Source organism: Triticum dicoccoides, chromosome 7A (genome assembly GCF_002162155.2).
Source record: "Triticum dicoccoides isolate Atlit2015 ecotype Zavitan chromosome 7A, WEW_v2.0, whole genome shotgun sequence".
Classification (NCBI taxonomy): Eukaryota; Viridiplantae; Streptophyta; class Magnoliopsida; order Poales; family Poaceae; genus Triticum; species Triticum dicoccoides.
Genome location: NC_041392.1, coordinates 115,361,131 through 115,378,959, shown reverse-complemented (window position 1 = coordinate 115,378,959; position 17,829 = coordinate 115,361,131). Strand labels below are relative to the sequence as shown.

Here is a 17,829-nt window from a genome sequence, read left to right as displayed (position 1 = left end):
AATACAATTCTAGCATGGATAATAAACGATTATCATGAACAAGGAAATATAATAATAATCAATTTATTATTGCCTCTAGGGCATATTTCCAACAGTTTTACAGGTCAAGTTGGATGGTACTTTTCTGTCCGTGCAGTGACCGGACAGCCGCCCGGACGTTTGGTGCGGATAAGGGGCTCCGGGTGTAGATGCTCTAGCACTGCTAGACAGGGGTGTGCGTGACCTTTTTTTTTTTGAAACTTCGGGAAACTTTTATTGGATCAAACCAGAGTTACATCATCCATTAGACGGGGGTGTGCGTGACCTTCGAGTGGTTGTGTACGTGCTTATTGTTTAGGTAGAGGGGAAATACCCTTTGGGTCCCGCATGTATATACACTCTATATGTTTTTTTAAATAATTAAACAAAAAGTCAAAATAGTTTAAAAGTATTTTTAGATTAAACTTGACTTACTTGCGCATTAGTACATAAATAAAAAAAACAATGTTGACTTCACAGTGAAGAAGACAAAATTTATTTGCTATTATAGATCACTATTAATGCTATTTTGATAAAAGGTTTGTCTTTTTTGAAAAGAAGTCAAAGAAGAATTTTCTTTTTTGAAACTTTTCTCACTAGTACAATGAAAGGTCAAGTTTATTTTAAAAACATTTTCAAAATATTTTGACTTTTTGTTGAATTGCTAAAAAAATTTCCATATAGGATACATATGTACCCAGGAACCAAACATTCCCCTCCCATGTGGTATTAAAATAGCAATGTTGCAGAAAGTACGTAAGCGTTCTTACTTTTACTTATTTGTTTGCGGGAATTGTTCTTATTTTAGTTTGGTAGCACTTGATCTCAAAGCAACTTGAAATAATTTACAGGAGCACCACATTATTGTGTGCAACATGCTCTTGTAAATTACTAATTCTCTTTGGCCACTCATCATACTAAAACAATCTAAATCCTTACTCATAAGCTGCTGTATCCCTGGACTAATACAGTCCACACTCCACACTATCAATCACCGAGGAGGGAGGAGCGAAATGGAGGCCGGAACGAGGAGCCAAAACACGGCCACGGACGAGAGCCCGCGCTCCGCGCCGCCGGTGCTGCCTTGGACGTTGCGGCTTCGGCTTTTCGCGTCCACCGCCGGCCTCGACCTCGCGGAGCGCCGCGACGGCACTGTCAACCGCTTCCTCCTCTCCCTGGCCGACAGGCAGTCGCCGGCCAGTCCGCGCTCGGCGTCCGCTCCGCCGACGTCACCGTCGACGCGTCCCGCGACCTCTGGGCACGTGTCTTCTCCCCGGCAACGGGGGCGGCGGCTACGTCGACGCCGCTCCCCGTCCTCGTCTACGTCCACGGCGGCGGCTTCGCGTTCCTCTCGGGCTCTCGGCCGCGTCCACGTCCGTCGACGGCATGTGCCGCCGTTTCTGCCGCGGGCTGGGCGCCGTCGTCGTCTCCGTCACCTCACCTACCGCCTCGCGCCCGAGCACCGCTACCCCGCGGCCTACGACGACTGCGCGGACGTGCTCCGCTACCTCGGCGCCACCGGCCTCCCCGCCGACGTCGCGTCCCCGGTCGACCTCTCCCGCTGCTTCCTCGCCGGGGACAGCGCCGGCGGCAACATCGCCCACCACGTCGCGCACCGCTGGACGTCCTCCTCCAACAGCCCCATCCGCCTCGCCGGCGTCATCCTGCTGCAGCCGTACTTCGGCGGCGAGGAGCGCACGGAGGCGGAGCTGAGGCTGGAGGGCGTGGCACCGCTCGTGAACATGCGCCGCTCGGACTGGTCGTGGAGGGCGTTCTTGCCGGAGGGGGCCGATCGGAACCACCCGGCGGCGCACGTGACGGGGGAGGCGGGCCCGGAGCCCGAGCTGGCGGAGGCGTTCCCGCCGGCGATGGTGGTGGTCGGTGGGTTTGACCCACTGCAGGACTGGCAGCGGCGGTACGCCGCCATGCTGCGGCGCAAGGGGAAGGCGGTGCGCCTGGTGGAGTTCCCGGACGCCTTCCACGCCTTCTACGGCTTCCCGGAGCTCCCCGACGCTGGCAGGGTCGTGGAGGAAATGAAGGCGTTCATTGAGAGCACCTCTTCCATTCACGGCGACCCGGCTGCCTGAGACGAACTAGCATCTAACATATAAAACCTCCTACACTACCCGCCGTTTCAGCGCCATCGCAGCTTCAAAATCATCCTGCGCGCACGATTGACCTCGCTGGCAGCCGTAACAGTAATTATCGTCGACCTGGTAAACATCCCACCGCTTGTTATTCTGTACGCCGCGTGATTGGACCAGGAGCAGATGACGACTGGGCCAGGCTTGTGCGCGGGCCAGCCTAGCAGCGATGTGCGTCTCTGTGTCCGGGTGAAAGCAGGAGCGATCGATCGTGGGTTGCCAGGGCATCCATCGTGGGTGGACCGAGCCGAGCCCTAGAAAATATCCGGGCTGGCTCCTCTCCTTCCTCTCTCCCTCCGCGCCGCCTCCTCTCCTCTTCGTGCGCGGCGGCGTCTCGTCATCCCCAGCCCCCACCTCCCCAACCCCTTGCTCCCGCACGAACCCTATCAGAGAGAGAGAAGATGAGAGGGAGAGAGAAGGAAGGAGAGGAGAGGCGGGAGAAAGAGAGAGGAAAGAGGAGAGGGAGGTGTGGCAGCTGACAGGAGAGGGTCACCGGCCAGCGTCGGCCTGCGCTGGCGAGGTCGGGCACGACCTGGCGGTTGGCGGCGGCTCGACCCGTTCCTAAATCAGGAGCTGCGAGGAGGCCGGGGCTGGGGCGCGATGCACGGGAGGCTCCACCCCGCCTCCATCTCTACGCATGCAGCGGCGACCCCGGAGGAGCTCGAGCCACATCCGTGGTCCACGTCGCCGTCGTCGGCAGGAGGAGCGTGGGTCGCAGAGATGGCCGGCTCAGTCCGGCTTTCGCGCTGCCGTCCATCCACCCGAGACACCAGTCCCCGCGTCCTCGCGTACATCCTCTCTCGCTACACACTCTCTCTTCCGTCCTCTCACGCACGTCCTCGTGGCCGGATATTTGGTAATTTCTTTTCTGAGCATAAATAGATATTGTGCCCCCACCTGTTTGTTGTTTTGCCCAGCTGAAAGGTGGATCAAATATGAAATACGTGAACGTTCCATAGTGTGAAAAGCAAGCCATGGTCTTGTTAAAGTTCCGTTGAATTTCTGTGATACCTAAGAAGTATTAATGCTCATATTTTTGCAATTTGCTCTCCACAACTTTCAGTCACTGGTTCTTGAGGAAAGCAGGTAATGCATTTTGTTTGTGTCAACTATACTGAATCTGCAAAGCCTTTTTTATCTTCAGAGAAATTCACACTCTGCATTAGTTGCAAAAGATGCTGATTTTGATCTTAACAATTGCAGGGAACTATGAGACTTGCACAATTTGGGCAGCGTCAGCACAACAGGCAGAGTTTCTGTTCAAGTAGTAGCAGACCAGCAAAGCGCGGACGAGGAGATCCAGGTCACGGGCCATCCCCATTTAGGTAAGCCTGTCTTTCATGTGCGGTTTTGTTTGATGATTTTTTTGAGGGCTTCTTTGATGAATTACTCATATGTGAGAACATTGTAGGCCATGCACACATCGAGTGAACAGATTCAGTTTTCTTCTTTTATCGCTTAGTAGTGCTCATTGAATCTTCAGGTATGAATATCGTTGCAATTAGCAAGCAACCCTGATGGCAGAAGCTAGCTACATGCCTAGATTGATGCGTTCCGGTACTATTCTATGCAGATTCTTCACTACTAATTGTTTTTCCGTTGTTAGCCGTATTCAATCAATACGGTTTGGTGTACTATTTTTAGCTTCATAGATGTGAGCACGCCTCTTCATTGTTCTTAGAATGTTCAGAAGCGGTGCTCCCTTTAGCCCTCTTCACTGCTTAGCACCAGTTTTCGCTAGAGTAACTTCTTTTTTCCAATCACGAGTTTGCATGTTAGCATGATGTGCTTAATAAGACAGTCCTACACAAGCTCGATGTCTGTTAGATGAATTTTCTTGATGCAGTGGCATGCACTTTAGTGACCTATAATTTTAAGTTCCTAACTATGCTACAAATTTTACCTTTCCTGTTAAAGGTCTGCCACAGAATCAGGTTGTATTTGTGTTCATTGGTGTGGATTTACAACTGTTAGTTCCTAAACTCCTAACTCTGCAATTTACTTGGTCCCTCCATTTTTGTTCAGATCTATGTCAATTATAAGCTCCACAAGAAAATAGCAAACTTTTGTATCGACCGGGCGCATCAGTGACTTGACGGGGATAGCAAGACACATAGAAGAATATAAAGCATCAAGGTAGCAACTCGTTGGTTTTTGCTCCCAGCTGATGCATACTACTTTGCTTGCAGCCATCGTCAACCATTGTTGCTGGTATCGTCACTTTTTTAGAACCAAAGAAATATTGCTTTTCAACTCAGATGTGTTTTAGGTGATGTTGCATGCCATTTTTGTTCATCGACCTGACATGATTTGGATTGGTGCAGAGGTAGGTTTCATCACCTTATGGCATATATATAATTTCAGCTTCATTTGTGCACACCATTAACTTGATGAAATTATCAAATTTCTCATTTTCTTGGTTGTAGGTCGGTGTGAATGAAAAGCTAGCTTCTGAAGACGCAGTCGATTATTATTGCCTATTTTTCTATTGAAAGGTGTTGCTTCTTTTATCTTGACAGGTACATGTGTGTATTATGGATACTTTTACTGTGATGTTTCTTCTTTGTCACAGAGGCTTTGAAATTGTTGTACATATTAGTCTTTTCGCATTTCATTTCACTTTACTATTTAATTTTTTGTTGAAAGAAGAGTTCGTTCAACCATGAACATGCATGATTATATAATTACATGCTTGCACCTCAACGACAGTCGACGTCTGCTGGACCTGCCAGTTCTCAGGTGGAAGGTGGTGACCAGCAGCGCGCACGTGGACAATGATTGGGATGGTGCTATTACCCGTGCACAGCTACCAACTTCTGCACCATCTTTTTCTCCCTAAACTCCCTTGCCTCCCCACTCTTGCTTTGGGTTTGTTATTAATTTTGTTGTTTGAAGAGAGAACGAAAGCATCATTGAAATTGCAGACCCAGGTTACTCACTTCTAAACCATCTCTTTATTCATGGATAAAATATACCTTCAGAAACAACAGATTCCTACAAAATCAGGTGGTGGTTGGTTTTAAAGAATAGCAATGAACAAAATGATCATGGACTGATTTTATTTTTATTCTCTATGGTTACTGGTTATCTTCATTGCGGAATATTGATTGCCATTTGTAATAGTTTAACGAACTAATCTTGTTGCTTGCTAACTTTTGTAGGACTGCCTAATGTCTATTCTGGGAATGGTTATTTCCCTGCTCTTGCAGACAAATCACCTGATTTGAACTGTGTATGAGATAAAGTTATGCAAGGTATTCACATTGAGAAAGCTATGGTATTTGCATATTTACCATAGACAATATAGGTAGAATAGTGTTTGGAATGATAACTGTGACTTACTTGGTCTTTCCAGCTTCTACGTGCTCGGAGTCCCCACTCTCATGTTGTTGGAGCAGTGACATACATGTGGCGGCTATCCTCAATAGGGAGTAGCAAATTGGAGGCCAAAGAAGAAAATTTGTTCAATTCTGAAACTAAATTTAGTGAAGGAGGCCGAAGTTCATTACAACGCCAATATGGATCCATCCTATTGCGTTGGGTGAAGGTCTAGATGCAATAAAAATTGCACGTAGCAAACATGTGCTTCCTCTATATCTGTACAATCAGAGTTCTCGCTTTTCTTTGTGTGATCTTTGTTTATCCTTTTTGTTGTGTTTATGTTGCCTACATTCAGTCGACTTCAAGTTAACCTGTCCATTTATTTTTATTCAGATAGTTCAGATGTCTAACGTTTATAGCATACACATCAGTCTAGGGTTAACAATAGTAGAATAAATCTTTCCATATATCATGATTCATATGTGAGTCTCCCTGTCTGAGTATAACCATGAGTTGACATGCTATTATTAACAAGAAGATATAAATCAATTTCGTTGTTTCATCGTTGAAAGATCATTAGTAATTTATCAGAGTCTATTCTGTCGTTTCATGATTTTAACATAAAGTTAGTAGTTTGCCAGTTCTTAAATTCTACCGAGGGACACCCATCTACTTAATAAGAGTATCTTGACACTCCACATTATCTGAAAGGAAAAGCTTATCAGCTGTTAATTTGCTTAATTTATCTTATGCAAGTCAGGGCTTACTTATTTATGACAATTATAAAAAACAATTTTCTTACATGTAGTAACAATAACCTTACTCTTTTATCACCATTCAATGTGTGGCCTCACACTGCAGATGCAAGATTCCGGTGTTCTGAAGTCATGGGATGCAACGCTATGCAATCTCTTAACAGTATATTGCACCCAGTTAGCAAGTAAGTTCTTTCTCTTTCTTTTTTATTTCCTGTTTGCATTCAGAATCATTATGTCTAGGCATATGAACCTACATTTTTCTAATGTGTGCTTCTCAAGAATGATCTACATTCGGAACAAACTCTTGGAGACAGTAGATAAATGCAAATGTCCCCCAGCACCAGAGGCGATCCTTTCTATGGAGAAACACCATATACGTACATAATTTTGTGCCTGGATTCTGGAAACGACCAAGGATAAGCAACTCAAGTGAAAGACTGCCTTGGTCAGTCCTGCCATGTTATTCTTCTCAAACATGCTAAAGAAAGATTCGTACGATTGATAGCCGACTAACTTATATAACATGCACACATTACTCTGTTTTTATAATGAGTGTATGTGGATGCATACAAATACTTTAGTAGCAATTTCTATTCTCTATTTCTTTAGTGAGTATATGAGGATGTGTAACAATTCTCTGCTTTTCACGGATCTATGTTGAAGCATGGAAAATGTATATGGTGTGTTCCATTTCTGCTCATCCTGATTTAACCAAACCAACCCCATGCGTATGAGGTTGTTGTGCCTGTCATATTTGGACATGTCCTTATTTGTACTAAATCACTAAACTAAACTTTATAAATAAAATAGCCTCCTCCTCCTTTCCAACAACTGATTTATTATTAGAGCAAGCAACGACGTGTTATCATGCTTGCTTTCTTATGAGCAGTACTTTAGTTTAGATTGACATATACTCTTAGGTATATAGCATCTTTGCCTACCTCTTGCCTATTTCGCATAGATAGATGGTTTGCATTGGACAGGGATTAGATAAGGCCTATGAGTCCTAAGTAAGCGTGATAAGCAAGCAGTACACTTCTATTTACTATTAAGCGGCAACTGAATTTTTGATAATGGTGTTTCAGGGATGATACAATCAATCCAACTGTTACCTTTAGGATGCTTTTTGGATGGACTAATCTGAAGATGCTGGCTAGCTTACACCGCCATCATACAGTCTAGAAGTACAGGGAAAATAAAGGTGCAATGAGCCCAATATATTTTACTTTTTGGCAAAGTTTTGGTGCTTGCCCAAGAAAGTAACACCTATTAAACCTACTAATCCTTTTTCCCAGGCAATTCGCCATCTGGAGAAATACCAACTAATACATTTTTGTACTTTCTTTGTTGCAGAGGTAAAAATACTACTGCTTTTTGAAAGCTTTTTTGTTGCATGTTCCCCTTTCTTAATCTTCTATTTGTTCAAATGTACATACCTGAGCTTATAATCATTATTACACAATGAATCTCACCATTCTATTGTTTTCCTGAAAATTTATACTCACATAGTTCTATTTTCTTATTAGTGATCTTATGTTTGGCCTTCATTTGGTGTGCATATAGCATGGGATATTATAGGCATATTTTTTCTCTCTATTTGTTCATGCACTAATGCATAAATCTTTTGGTTATGCTCTTATTATTTAGTCTAGAGCTATGCAATAACAACCATGGCTTTAGTGTTCTGGTGAATGCCATATAGAGTGAAGAACCCTTGGCATCTTATCTAAATTCTTTAATCCTATTATGCATGCCCAGATTAAAGGTATAAATACCTTATATCAGTATCTTATTTAGCCTCTTCTGACTATTGACTGTTTGAACTGTTGTAGTAGGACTCAAGCTTTCAAAGTTATTAGGCATGTGGACATGTTTTTGTTTTAGTTTGTATAGTTTTGTGTTCTTTTGGCTTCAGGTTGCTCTTGTAGAGAAAACATAGTAAACTCAGATGATTGGATTAGAAAATACTCTTCAGCATCTGAAACATCTAAAGGCGGTCACTCAACTAAGTATCTTATACAATATACCCAGCTGGATGATTGGAGTAGTACCAGCCGCTATGTATCACTCAGATGATTAGTGCTCCTGCGTTGAACCACTCAGCTAAGTATCAACACTGCCCTCGAGACTTGGATATTAGCATAGTAGCAACGAGCTCACAAAAAAATCTACAGATTCATCAAACACCAAGGAGATAGTTCTTACCTGAGCGGCAATAGTGGCTACCATAGTCTTCCTGGAGCATCCCTTCCCATGAAAAGTTACCGGCTTCAGGGAGTGCCAGCACAGCCAAATCACCGGTACGAGCAACAGCGGCACCATTTGCCGGTTCTGCGGCTCCAAGCTACAGCAGTAGCTGCCGGGCCACCAAGAAGCAGATGGAGCTGCAGCATGAGCCGCTCTGCGGCCAAGCTGCGGCGTCAGCCGCCAAGATGGAGCCCAAAGTGTCGCCGTCCGCCTCCACCAGGTGCTTTCTCACTTAGGTACGAGTAGAATGGGGAAAGGAACGGGATGAGGACGATGAACTGGTGGTGGATGGAACAAGACCAACAGTCGACCACGTGGTGACCTGTTGTGTTACATGTGTGACGCGTGTGTATAGGTGTCCATAGTGTGGGGTTCTTTGTCCCAATGGCACAGTTGTAATTTTGTTTTTCTTGCTAATTTGTACTGCATGTACTGTCATGATCTACACCGTTTCATGCAATCTACTCCTACTTATCTTAAACTTCCATTTAGCTTGTATCATATAATAATAGAATATAAGTATCTATTAGGTTAATTTTAAGTCAGCCGACTGAATTTGTGAATGGGTCAGTCACTTCTTTTACCCTATAGTACGTGTGGTGTGGTGTGTCCTGTGCGTGTGCGCGCGAGGTAGCTAGCTTCAGCTGGCCGTAGCGCGTGAGCTAGCTAGCTCCAGCTGCGTCCATGCGTGAGCTAGCTCCGCGTCGCATGTGAGCTTGCTAGCTCTGGCTTTGTCAGTGCGTGAGCTGGCTGGCCATGGTTAGTGGCATGATATTGCATTGCACAAAAGAAAACAATATGTAAAAACACATAAACCAAATAATGATGGAAAATACATATATTTTTAAAAAGGAGGAAAGCCCCGGACCTCAGCATCAAAATGACGCATGCAGCCAATTTATTAACCAAAAGTATGTAAACAAAGTTTGAGGTCTAGAACTACTCACAAAAGGAGAACAAGAACAATACAGATAAAAAGATGTCACAACCGGCGGAAAAACAGGCTACAATGACTAAACACATAGCCTTCGTATTACACTTTCAAAACAAAAAAAACTAAAACAAAATCAAAATAATTAAATTTTCTAAGAAAGAACGAAACCCTTTAAGAAGAAAGAAAATGAAAATGAAAACACTTTCAAAACTTGCACACAATTTGCATTGATATTACACTTTTTGAAATATGCAAAGAATAAGCATATAATAGTGCATTTTTTGCATTCTACTATAATTTCCATAGTGTAACTGAAACAATGTATTTCCTTTAAGAAGAAACACAACAACAAAAACTTACGCATAACTTCGCACCGAAATTGCACTTTATCGTATTATGCAAAAACAATCATATAATCACTAAATTTTGGCACATGTTGTATAGTATTTGTTTGTATAAAATTACACTCAGCCGAAACCCACAAAAAACAATAATAAGCAATAAAGGAAAGGTATGGGAAAAATAAAAAAACCATAAAAACAGAAAACAGAAATAAAAAAGTGAAGCAAAAATACCCTTAAATAGAAACAAAATGATATAAACAACTAAAACAAAATAATGACAAAATTTGCACACAATTTGCACATAATTGTGCTTTGTTATAATATGCAAGATTAAACACATAATAGTGAAATTTTTCGCAAAAACAGAATTATCTAAAGAAAGAATGAATTAGTGACATTGTTATTTGATCCATGGTGTCTCTACTTCTCCAGATCAAAATAACGAATTACTGGTATCGGTATTACCGTTTAAGAAGAAAGAAAAGTAGAAAAAAATGATAACATTTGCACACCGTTTGAATAGAAATTGCGTTTTTTTTATAATATGCAAAAATAAGCACAAACAGTGATATTTCACAAATATCCTAAGTAGGAACGAATTAGAGGTATTGGTATTACCCTTGAAAATAAAGAAAATGAAATAAAAACTTAAAGAAAGTTAAAATAGTGAAGTTTTCTAAGAAACAATGAATTAGTGTCATGGTTTCCCATTAAAGAAGAAATGAACTGGAAATAATAAAACAAATAATGAAATATTTTGCAAACTACTTGCACAGAAGTTGCACATTTTTAGTGTACATATAATCATGAAAATTTGGCACATATTATATAGTATTTTTTGTATACAATTACACTTAGCCAAAAACCCACAAAAAATAAAAATAACCAATAAAGGAAAGAAAATGTGGAAAAGAAAAACCCATAGAAACAGAAAACAGAAATAAATCAAAATAAATCCACAAAATAGAAATAAAACCAGCTAACAAAGAAAGTAAAAAAACAAAAGCAAAAGCAATAAAAACAAAAAAGTATTAAAAATCAAGGGAGAGAGATGAGGGCTGGATTGCACAGTTAATGAGCTTCGGCCCAGAAAGAAATCGACTGACCCAATTAAGAGGTCAGTCAAAAAAAGAAAGAAGCCCACCCAACAGACAACACAGGTCAGGAAAAAAAACGCAGCACTAATCTTACAGAAAAATCCAATGGCCACAAATTCGACTGACCCAAAAGTGAAAATTTTAGCTGACTGAAAAGTAGCTAAATTGTAATTTTAAATCAGTCACATATACATGGTTTGAATATTTGGCTCACTGTTGATTTTTGCGCCATGGGCACAACGGGTTGTCAATGCACTTTCAAGGACTGCGTCTGGTCGCCTACTCAATATAAGCAAGTTGTAAGAGCCCCTTGTTATATAACTTAGCATTAGTATATATGCCTACCAAAACTTCTATGTTTATCATCCTTTTGGATCTTATGTAATCCCCAAGACCATCTTGTGCATTTAACTTTATTTGCTACTTAGACTGTTGTGTGATATGCTTTTGAAACAACCATCATCTATCTATCCGTACTTATTTTCATATGTTTGATTTTGTGCTTATATATTTTAATGCACACTCTTTCAATGCTTGGCTGCACTCGGTATTTGCGCCATGGGCGCAACGGATCATCTTACAGAAACCAGTATTCATTTATTCAAAGAGCATCGTTATTTCATATTTGTGAGACAACTAAAAAGGTTATTTATCTTTCTGCAAGACATTGGCCATCCTAAATGACTTAGTGCATCATTTCCAATCTAATGTACTTACTACATATAATATATGAGCTATTCATTTCGAACAACAATATATTAACGCACACTCTTACACCGATTGGCTTACACTCGGCCTTTGCGCCATTGGCGCAACGGGTCATCTAGTTCCTATAAGGTTGTAAGTGGTCTGCGTCACTGCGTGCGTGCCTCTGTGCGTCGAAGGATTATATCGGTGAGATTGAGATGAGCAGCCGTGTCATATCGCTGAGACTGACACAATGATAAACTGTTTATTTTACAGTTAATTACACTCATGAATTATGTCCTGATAACTTTCTATATGTAAGGGCGGCTGCCAGGTGTCAGCCGGCTGATTTCAGGGGAAAATCAGCCGGCTCGCCAGTTGTCCGATTCAGTCCCTCACAACCGTTTGATTGGTCAACTTAGAGATGTGTCGTTCTCACGCAACGCAACTCTGCGTTGTTACCCTCCTCGTCTCACCCCCACACTCACCCTCCTTTTCCATGCACACGAGGAACCCCCAACAAGCTCCGGGCGAGAGGCCATGAAGGTTGTAGGCCTGCAGCGCCGTGATCCGCCTTGCAACAATGCTTCTTGCGCTCGCCGGAGCGCCACCGCTGCAAATGGCCGCCCTTGCAGCACCCTCGGTGCCTTCCCCCGCAACATCGTCGCCGACTATGGCAGCCAGGCTGTAGCCCCCTCCCACAACGCAGCTTCGCCGTCGAGTCATGGCAGCTCATTTGCAACGGACCACCTGTTCCATGTAGCTCCACCGTTAGCATGGCAACAACTGGTACCATTGCTAGCTGCAACACAGCTCTTCCGCCAGCCATGCATGGCAGCAGCTCGTAGCTCTCTCCTGTTGCAACGTAGCTCCGTCGTTGACATGCAACAATGTCGCCGTAGCATCATCTACTGCAATGCAACTCTGCTGCCATCCATGGCAACAACTCATAGCTCTCGCCTGCTGCAACACAGCTTCGTCGTCGGTGTGGAGCAGCATTGTCGTAGCATCGCCTGTTGCAACACAGCTTTGCCGCCGGCCATGGAAGCAGCTCATAGCCTCTCCTACTGTAACAGAGCTTCGTCGTCGGTGTGGCAGTAGCGTCATCGTAGCATCGCCTGCTGCAACGTAGCTCCACTGCCGGCAATGGTAGCAGTGTTGTCCCACCTAGCCCGTGTCGTCTCCGAGAAGCCGGCTTCCAGCGAGCGATGAGAAGAAGGTGGGGGCAATAGCAAAATTTGAGAGGGAAGATTGCCAATTGATGTGCGGCAAGGGAAGACGAAGACGAGGAGAAAAACATGGACGGGTTCGGCGGGGGATAAGGTTGGATGGGCTAAGCGGGTGGTGGCCCGGGAGGAAACGCGTCGAGCGTTCAAGACGACTTACCAGCCGAGAAATCAGTCGGTCAAAAATAAACGTTTCCCATATGGAAGTCGCTTGAAAAATGATTTTGGGTCAATCGATTTTTTTTTACAATTGATTCCTCTTTTTAGGTTCTTACTCTTTTTTTACTTGGCTATTTTGTGAGTTGGTTTGGGCTGTTTCTTTTTTATTGACCACGTATTTGGGTTAGTGGATTTGCTACTGGACTGAAGCCCATTAATTATACCACCCAGGCCTCCCTCCTCTCCCTCTATAGTTTTTTATTGTGTTTATCTGTTTTATGCGTTTGTCCTTTTATTTTTTATTTTTCTATATTATTATTTGGTTTTTATTTTATTTTCCTTTGCAGGTAATTTTGGGATGTTGTGTGAGTGTAAATGTGTATACACACAAATACTATGAAACATGTGTGAAAATTACACTATTATATGAATTTTTTCATACTATAAAAGAAGCAAATATAGTGCAAATTTGTGTGTAAGCTTTTTTTTAAATCATTATCTTTCTTCTTAAAGAGTTAATACCAATGGCTCCAGATGGAGGAGCTTCCTCTGTGTCCGTGTAAGTGGTAGGAAGTTATATTCCAGTGATTGATGTTGTAGAGCAAAAGTTTGCTTTCGAAGAAAGATTTAGTTGAGTTTACCTCAACTCTTTCCCCAAAGATTTTTTGGCACAGTTTGACATGTACTTAATATCACTATGGTTCTACTATATTTAATTGATAGCTTAGAATTACCTTTTAATATAGATGATACTGTACAGCCATGCTGGATTTCAACTATTTAATATAGATATTTGAAAAAAAAACTTTTTAATATAGATGATACTGTACGGCAATGCTGGATTTCAACTACTTAATATAGATCAGTCACAAAAATACTGTTTAATGTAGTAGATGATACTGTACATCCATGCTGGATTTCAACTATTTAATATAGATATTCGAAAAAAACTATTTAATATAGATGATACTGTACAGCAATGCTGGATTTCAACTATTTAATACAGATCATTCATAAAAAATACTGTTTAATGTAGTAGATGATAATGTACAGCAATGCTGGATTTCAACTACTGATCATTCACAAAAAAAACTATTTAATACAGATGATTCAATCTGTCAGTTTCGAAAAAAAATAAAAATAATACTACGAGTCACCCCAAAACAGAAGTGTACAACGAGTCTACGCAGTTGCGTAATCTTTCAAAATGTTTGACGTAGCTGTTGCTTCCTGCCTCGCTCTTCAATAATCACCATAGTCAAATACGCTGGTTGTCCGTTGTCGCGCCAGGAACGCACAAGACAAAACCTAGAAGATTTAAAATCTTATAAGGCCCATCTTCCAACACCCATGTTCAGAATACAAAACTATGCACGCACTGCTAACTACTGATCCTGTCGAGACATGCATCTTCAATCACATGTTGCCAACATGTATTACAGAACAGTCGATTTGTCACTCTCATCTGAATACCACATGCAAATAAAAAAAAGGAGCAAAGACGAAAACAAGTAGGAGTACTGTGCCCTACTTTGACCTTGACCTCGGTGCTGCGGATAGCCACTGTGCTATCGTCCAAGGAAAGCGTCCAAGATATACCTCACGATCGACTGAGCTGTTGCACTCGTTGGCAGCTGTATGCATGGCACCTAGCCAAGAGCCCAAGACGCACTAGTATTTCTCCCCAAATCTTCCTGCACAAATGCTGTGAATTAATTCATGGCCCCTCTCGGTGATGTAGTAGATTCTCGATCGTATCCATCCACGCTAATGCTCGCTGTCCGGAGAAGCCAAGGCGTGATCTTTCTTGCAATCTTTCTTGAACTACGTAGTTCCCACGGAGAGTTGTCAACCGTGCACAATTTTGACATCTCCATGTGGCACTATCACTTCCATCTGCAAGTGTTGCATCTCACTGTCAACAGTGGCGGTGGTGTGCTACCGCTACCATCACCACTGCAGCCTCGCAAACACATGCGCACCACTCCATGGAAGAAGAAGGGGACATCAAACGTCGAGCGTCAAGCCGATACGCATCGCTGTGGCCATCTTGTTCACTCTTTTCTTGCGACATAGCTACAGTGGCGTGCGCATGCGCTCTGAAACGGCGATCGGTGTGACCTGCCCACTGGCGGTCACGCGGAAGGCGCTGCCTATAAGAGGCGCGCTTATGCGTGCCGATACGCATAAGCCACAAGCTCCTGATTGATTATTGAACTAACGAGATAGTAGTTCGTGTTTGTCTCTGACTCTGACTGACAGAGGGCGAGGAGGAGGAGGAGACCAAGGTGGGGAGGGAAGCCATGGGGGAGGAGGAGGGGCAGAGAAGCAATGGCGGCGACGGGGGCGGGAGGAAGGGCAGGACCAACAAGTACGCGGTGGCCTGCTCCATCATCGGCTCCATCATCTCCATCCTCATGGGCTACGGTACGTGAGCACAACGGAACATCTTCTCCATCGGTCCATCCTCTACTCTGCATGTGAGTGAACGATGGAGCGTGTTAATGGATGTGTGGTGTTGTGATTGTGGACGCAGACAGCGGCGTGATGAGCGGCGCGATGCTGTTCATCAAGGAGGACCTCAAGACCAACGACACGCAGCTGCAGGTGCTGGCCGGCATCCTCAACGTCTGCGCGCTCGTGGGATCCCTCACCGCCGGCCGCGTCTCCGACTGGGTCGGCCGGCGCCTCACCATCTCGCTCGCCGCCTGCATCTTCCTCGCGGGCTCCGTTCTCATGGGCCTCGCGCCCAACTTCGCCACGCTCCTGGTCGGCCGCTGCGTCGCCGGCGTCGGCGTCGGCTACGCACTCATGATCGCGCCCGTGTACGCCGTGGAGATCGCGTCGGCGGAGATCCGCGGCTCGCTCACCTCGCTCCCCGAGATCTGCATCAGCTTCGGCATCCTCATAGGCTACGTGGCCAATTACTTCCTCGCCAAGCTCCCGCTGGTCTACGGCTGGCGCACCATGCTGGGGCTCGGCGCGCTCCCGAGTGCCGTGCTCGCCGTTGGTGTACTGGCCATGCCGGAGTCGCCCCGCTGGCTCGTCATGCAGGGCCGGGCCGAGGAGGCGCTCGTTGTTCTCCGGAAAGTCTGCAACACGGCGGAGGAGGCCGACGTGCGGCTCGCGGACATCAAGAGCGCCGCCGGGTTCGTCGAGGGCGAGGCCGCGCCCGCGCCTCCCAGCGGCGGCGGCAAGGGCGTGATGAAGGAGATGTTCCTGCACCCGACGCCGGCCGTCCGTCGCATCCTCGTGGCCGCCCTAGGCGTGCACTTCTTCCAGCATCTGACGGGCATCGAGGCGGTGGTGCTGTACAGCCCGCGGATCTTCAAGGCGGCCGGCATCGCCACCCGCAACCAGATCCTCGCGGCCACCATCGGCGTGGGCGTGACCAAGACGGTGTTCATCATGGTGGCGATCCTGCTCGTGGACCGCGTCGGCCGGCGGCCGCTCTATCTGTCCAGCCTCGCCGGCATCATCGCGTCGATGGCCTGCCTCGGGCTGGGCCTCACCGTGATCGAGCGGTCGGCGCCGCACCACGGCGCGCCGTGGGCGGTGGCGCTGGCCATCGCCGCGGTGTTCACCTTCGTGGCGGCCTTCTCCGTCGGCGTGGGGCCCATCACCTGGGCCTACAGCTCGGAGGTGTACCCGCTGCGGCTGCGCGCGCAGGGCGCCAGCGTCGGCGTGGCCATCAACCGCATAATGAACGCCGGCGTCTCCATGACCTTCGTCACGCTGTACAAGGCGATCACCATCGGCGGCGCCTTCTTCCTCTTCGCGGGCCTGGCGGTGGTGGCCGCCGCCTTCTTCTACTTCTTCTGCCCGGAGACGCAGGGCAGGGCGCTGGAGGAGATCGAGGAGGTGTTCAGCCGCGGCTGGCGCGCGCGGCAGAGGCAGCAGGCGCCGTCGCCGTCGTCGGTGGAGCTGCCGCCGGTGCCTGACAGCAAGGCGCGGCCGTGATCGCCGATGGAATGCTAGTAGTATTATGTTATGTAGTGTTTGACCCTACAAACCATATGACATATGACATGAACTGTTCAGGAGATGGAGAAGTGAATTGGCCTCGTATGATTTTACTAGCTTTTATAGTGCTGCACTTTGGAGGGTTTATACACAAATGACAGTAACCTAGCAGTACTGTATAGTAGCTGTCCTAAGTCTTGCCCCTGACTTATCCAAATCGATCTATAATATAACTCTGAAGAGGCACTTGCTCTTATGACAAGTACTACAAGTCCTATAAATAGTATACTCAAGTCTCAACTGCAAATAAAATGAAATTCTAACTTTGTTCTAAATGATACCTCCTTCTTATTTGACCAGGGTTTTCGGATTGTTGGAATAACAGGCAATGTCATTTTTCAAAATAATTTAATCCATATTAATAGCATGACTATAGTTCTAACAAAACTAAGCACATGTGAATGCATATAAAACAAAGAACTAACATATCTATGGATTTGCTGGAATACAAACACAATATCCAATAAAAGGACGAATCGTAAGTTAGGGACGGGGTTCCGGAGGCCTACTAACATATGACGCATGAGTGAGGATGGTGGAGGAGGAGAACGAGTGTATTAGTCATCTTCTCATGCTCTAAGGAGGAGTCTTAACTCAATTCAAGTGTATGTATCTTAGTTTTTATCTTATAAGGCGGTCGACTTTTATTCAATTAGAACGGTTGCTCGCACAGTAGGTCGACTTTTATCACACTCAAGAAGGGGTCTGAGATTTTCTTTCTCCCGCAAAATTTATATCTTGCTTACATCGAGAGATCCATTGGTCTCACCTACATGATGGATGATGTGGACCGGCCCAATAAGTGTGATATGAGTGGTTTTTTTAAGCTTCCACCCGGTTTTGGCCAGTTGCGTGAAGGTTTCACGCAATT

The 17,829-nt window shown here is 45.0% G+C and overlaps 1 protein-coding gene and 1 pseudogene across 1 annotated transcript; both read left to right on the top strand.

Annotated features, from left to right (window-relative positions):
* Positions 1–836: 836 nt before the first annotated feature.
* LOC119334217 lies at positions 837–11,899 on the top strand (annotated as a pseudogene).
* A 2,704-nt stretch (positions 11,900–14,603) lies between these two features.
* On the top strand, positions 14,604–17,154 carry LOC119333693 (probable polyol transporter 6). The gene is made up of 2 exons (XM_037606506.1): positions 14,604–15,362; positions 15,472–17,154. The coding sequence occupies exons 1-2, from the start codon at positions 15,239–15,241 to the stop codon at positions 16,893–16,895; spliced, it is 1,548 nt and encodes a 515-aa protein (XP_037462403.1). The 5' UTR covers positions 14,604–15,238; the 3' UTR covers positions 16,896–17,154.
* Positions 17,155–17,829: the final 675 nt, after the last annotated feature.

Coding starts and splice junctions, on each gene's coding strand:
- LOC119333693 (XM_037606506.1), top strand. CDS start 15,239: ATGGGGGAGGAGGAGGGGCAGAGAAGCAATGGCGGCGACGGGGGCGGG. Junction 15,363..15,471: donor CTCCATCCTCATGGGCTACG/GTACGTGAGCAC, acceptor TTGTGGACGCAG/ACAGCGGCGTGATGAGCGGC.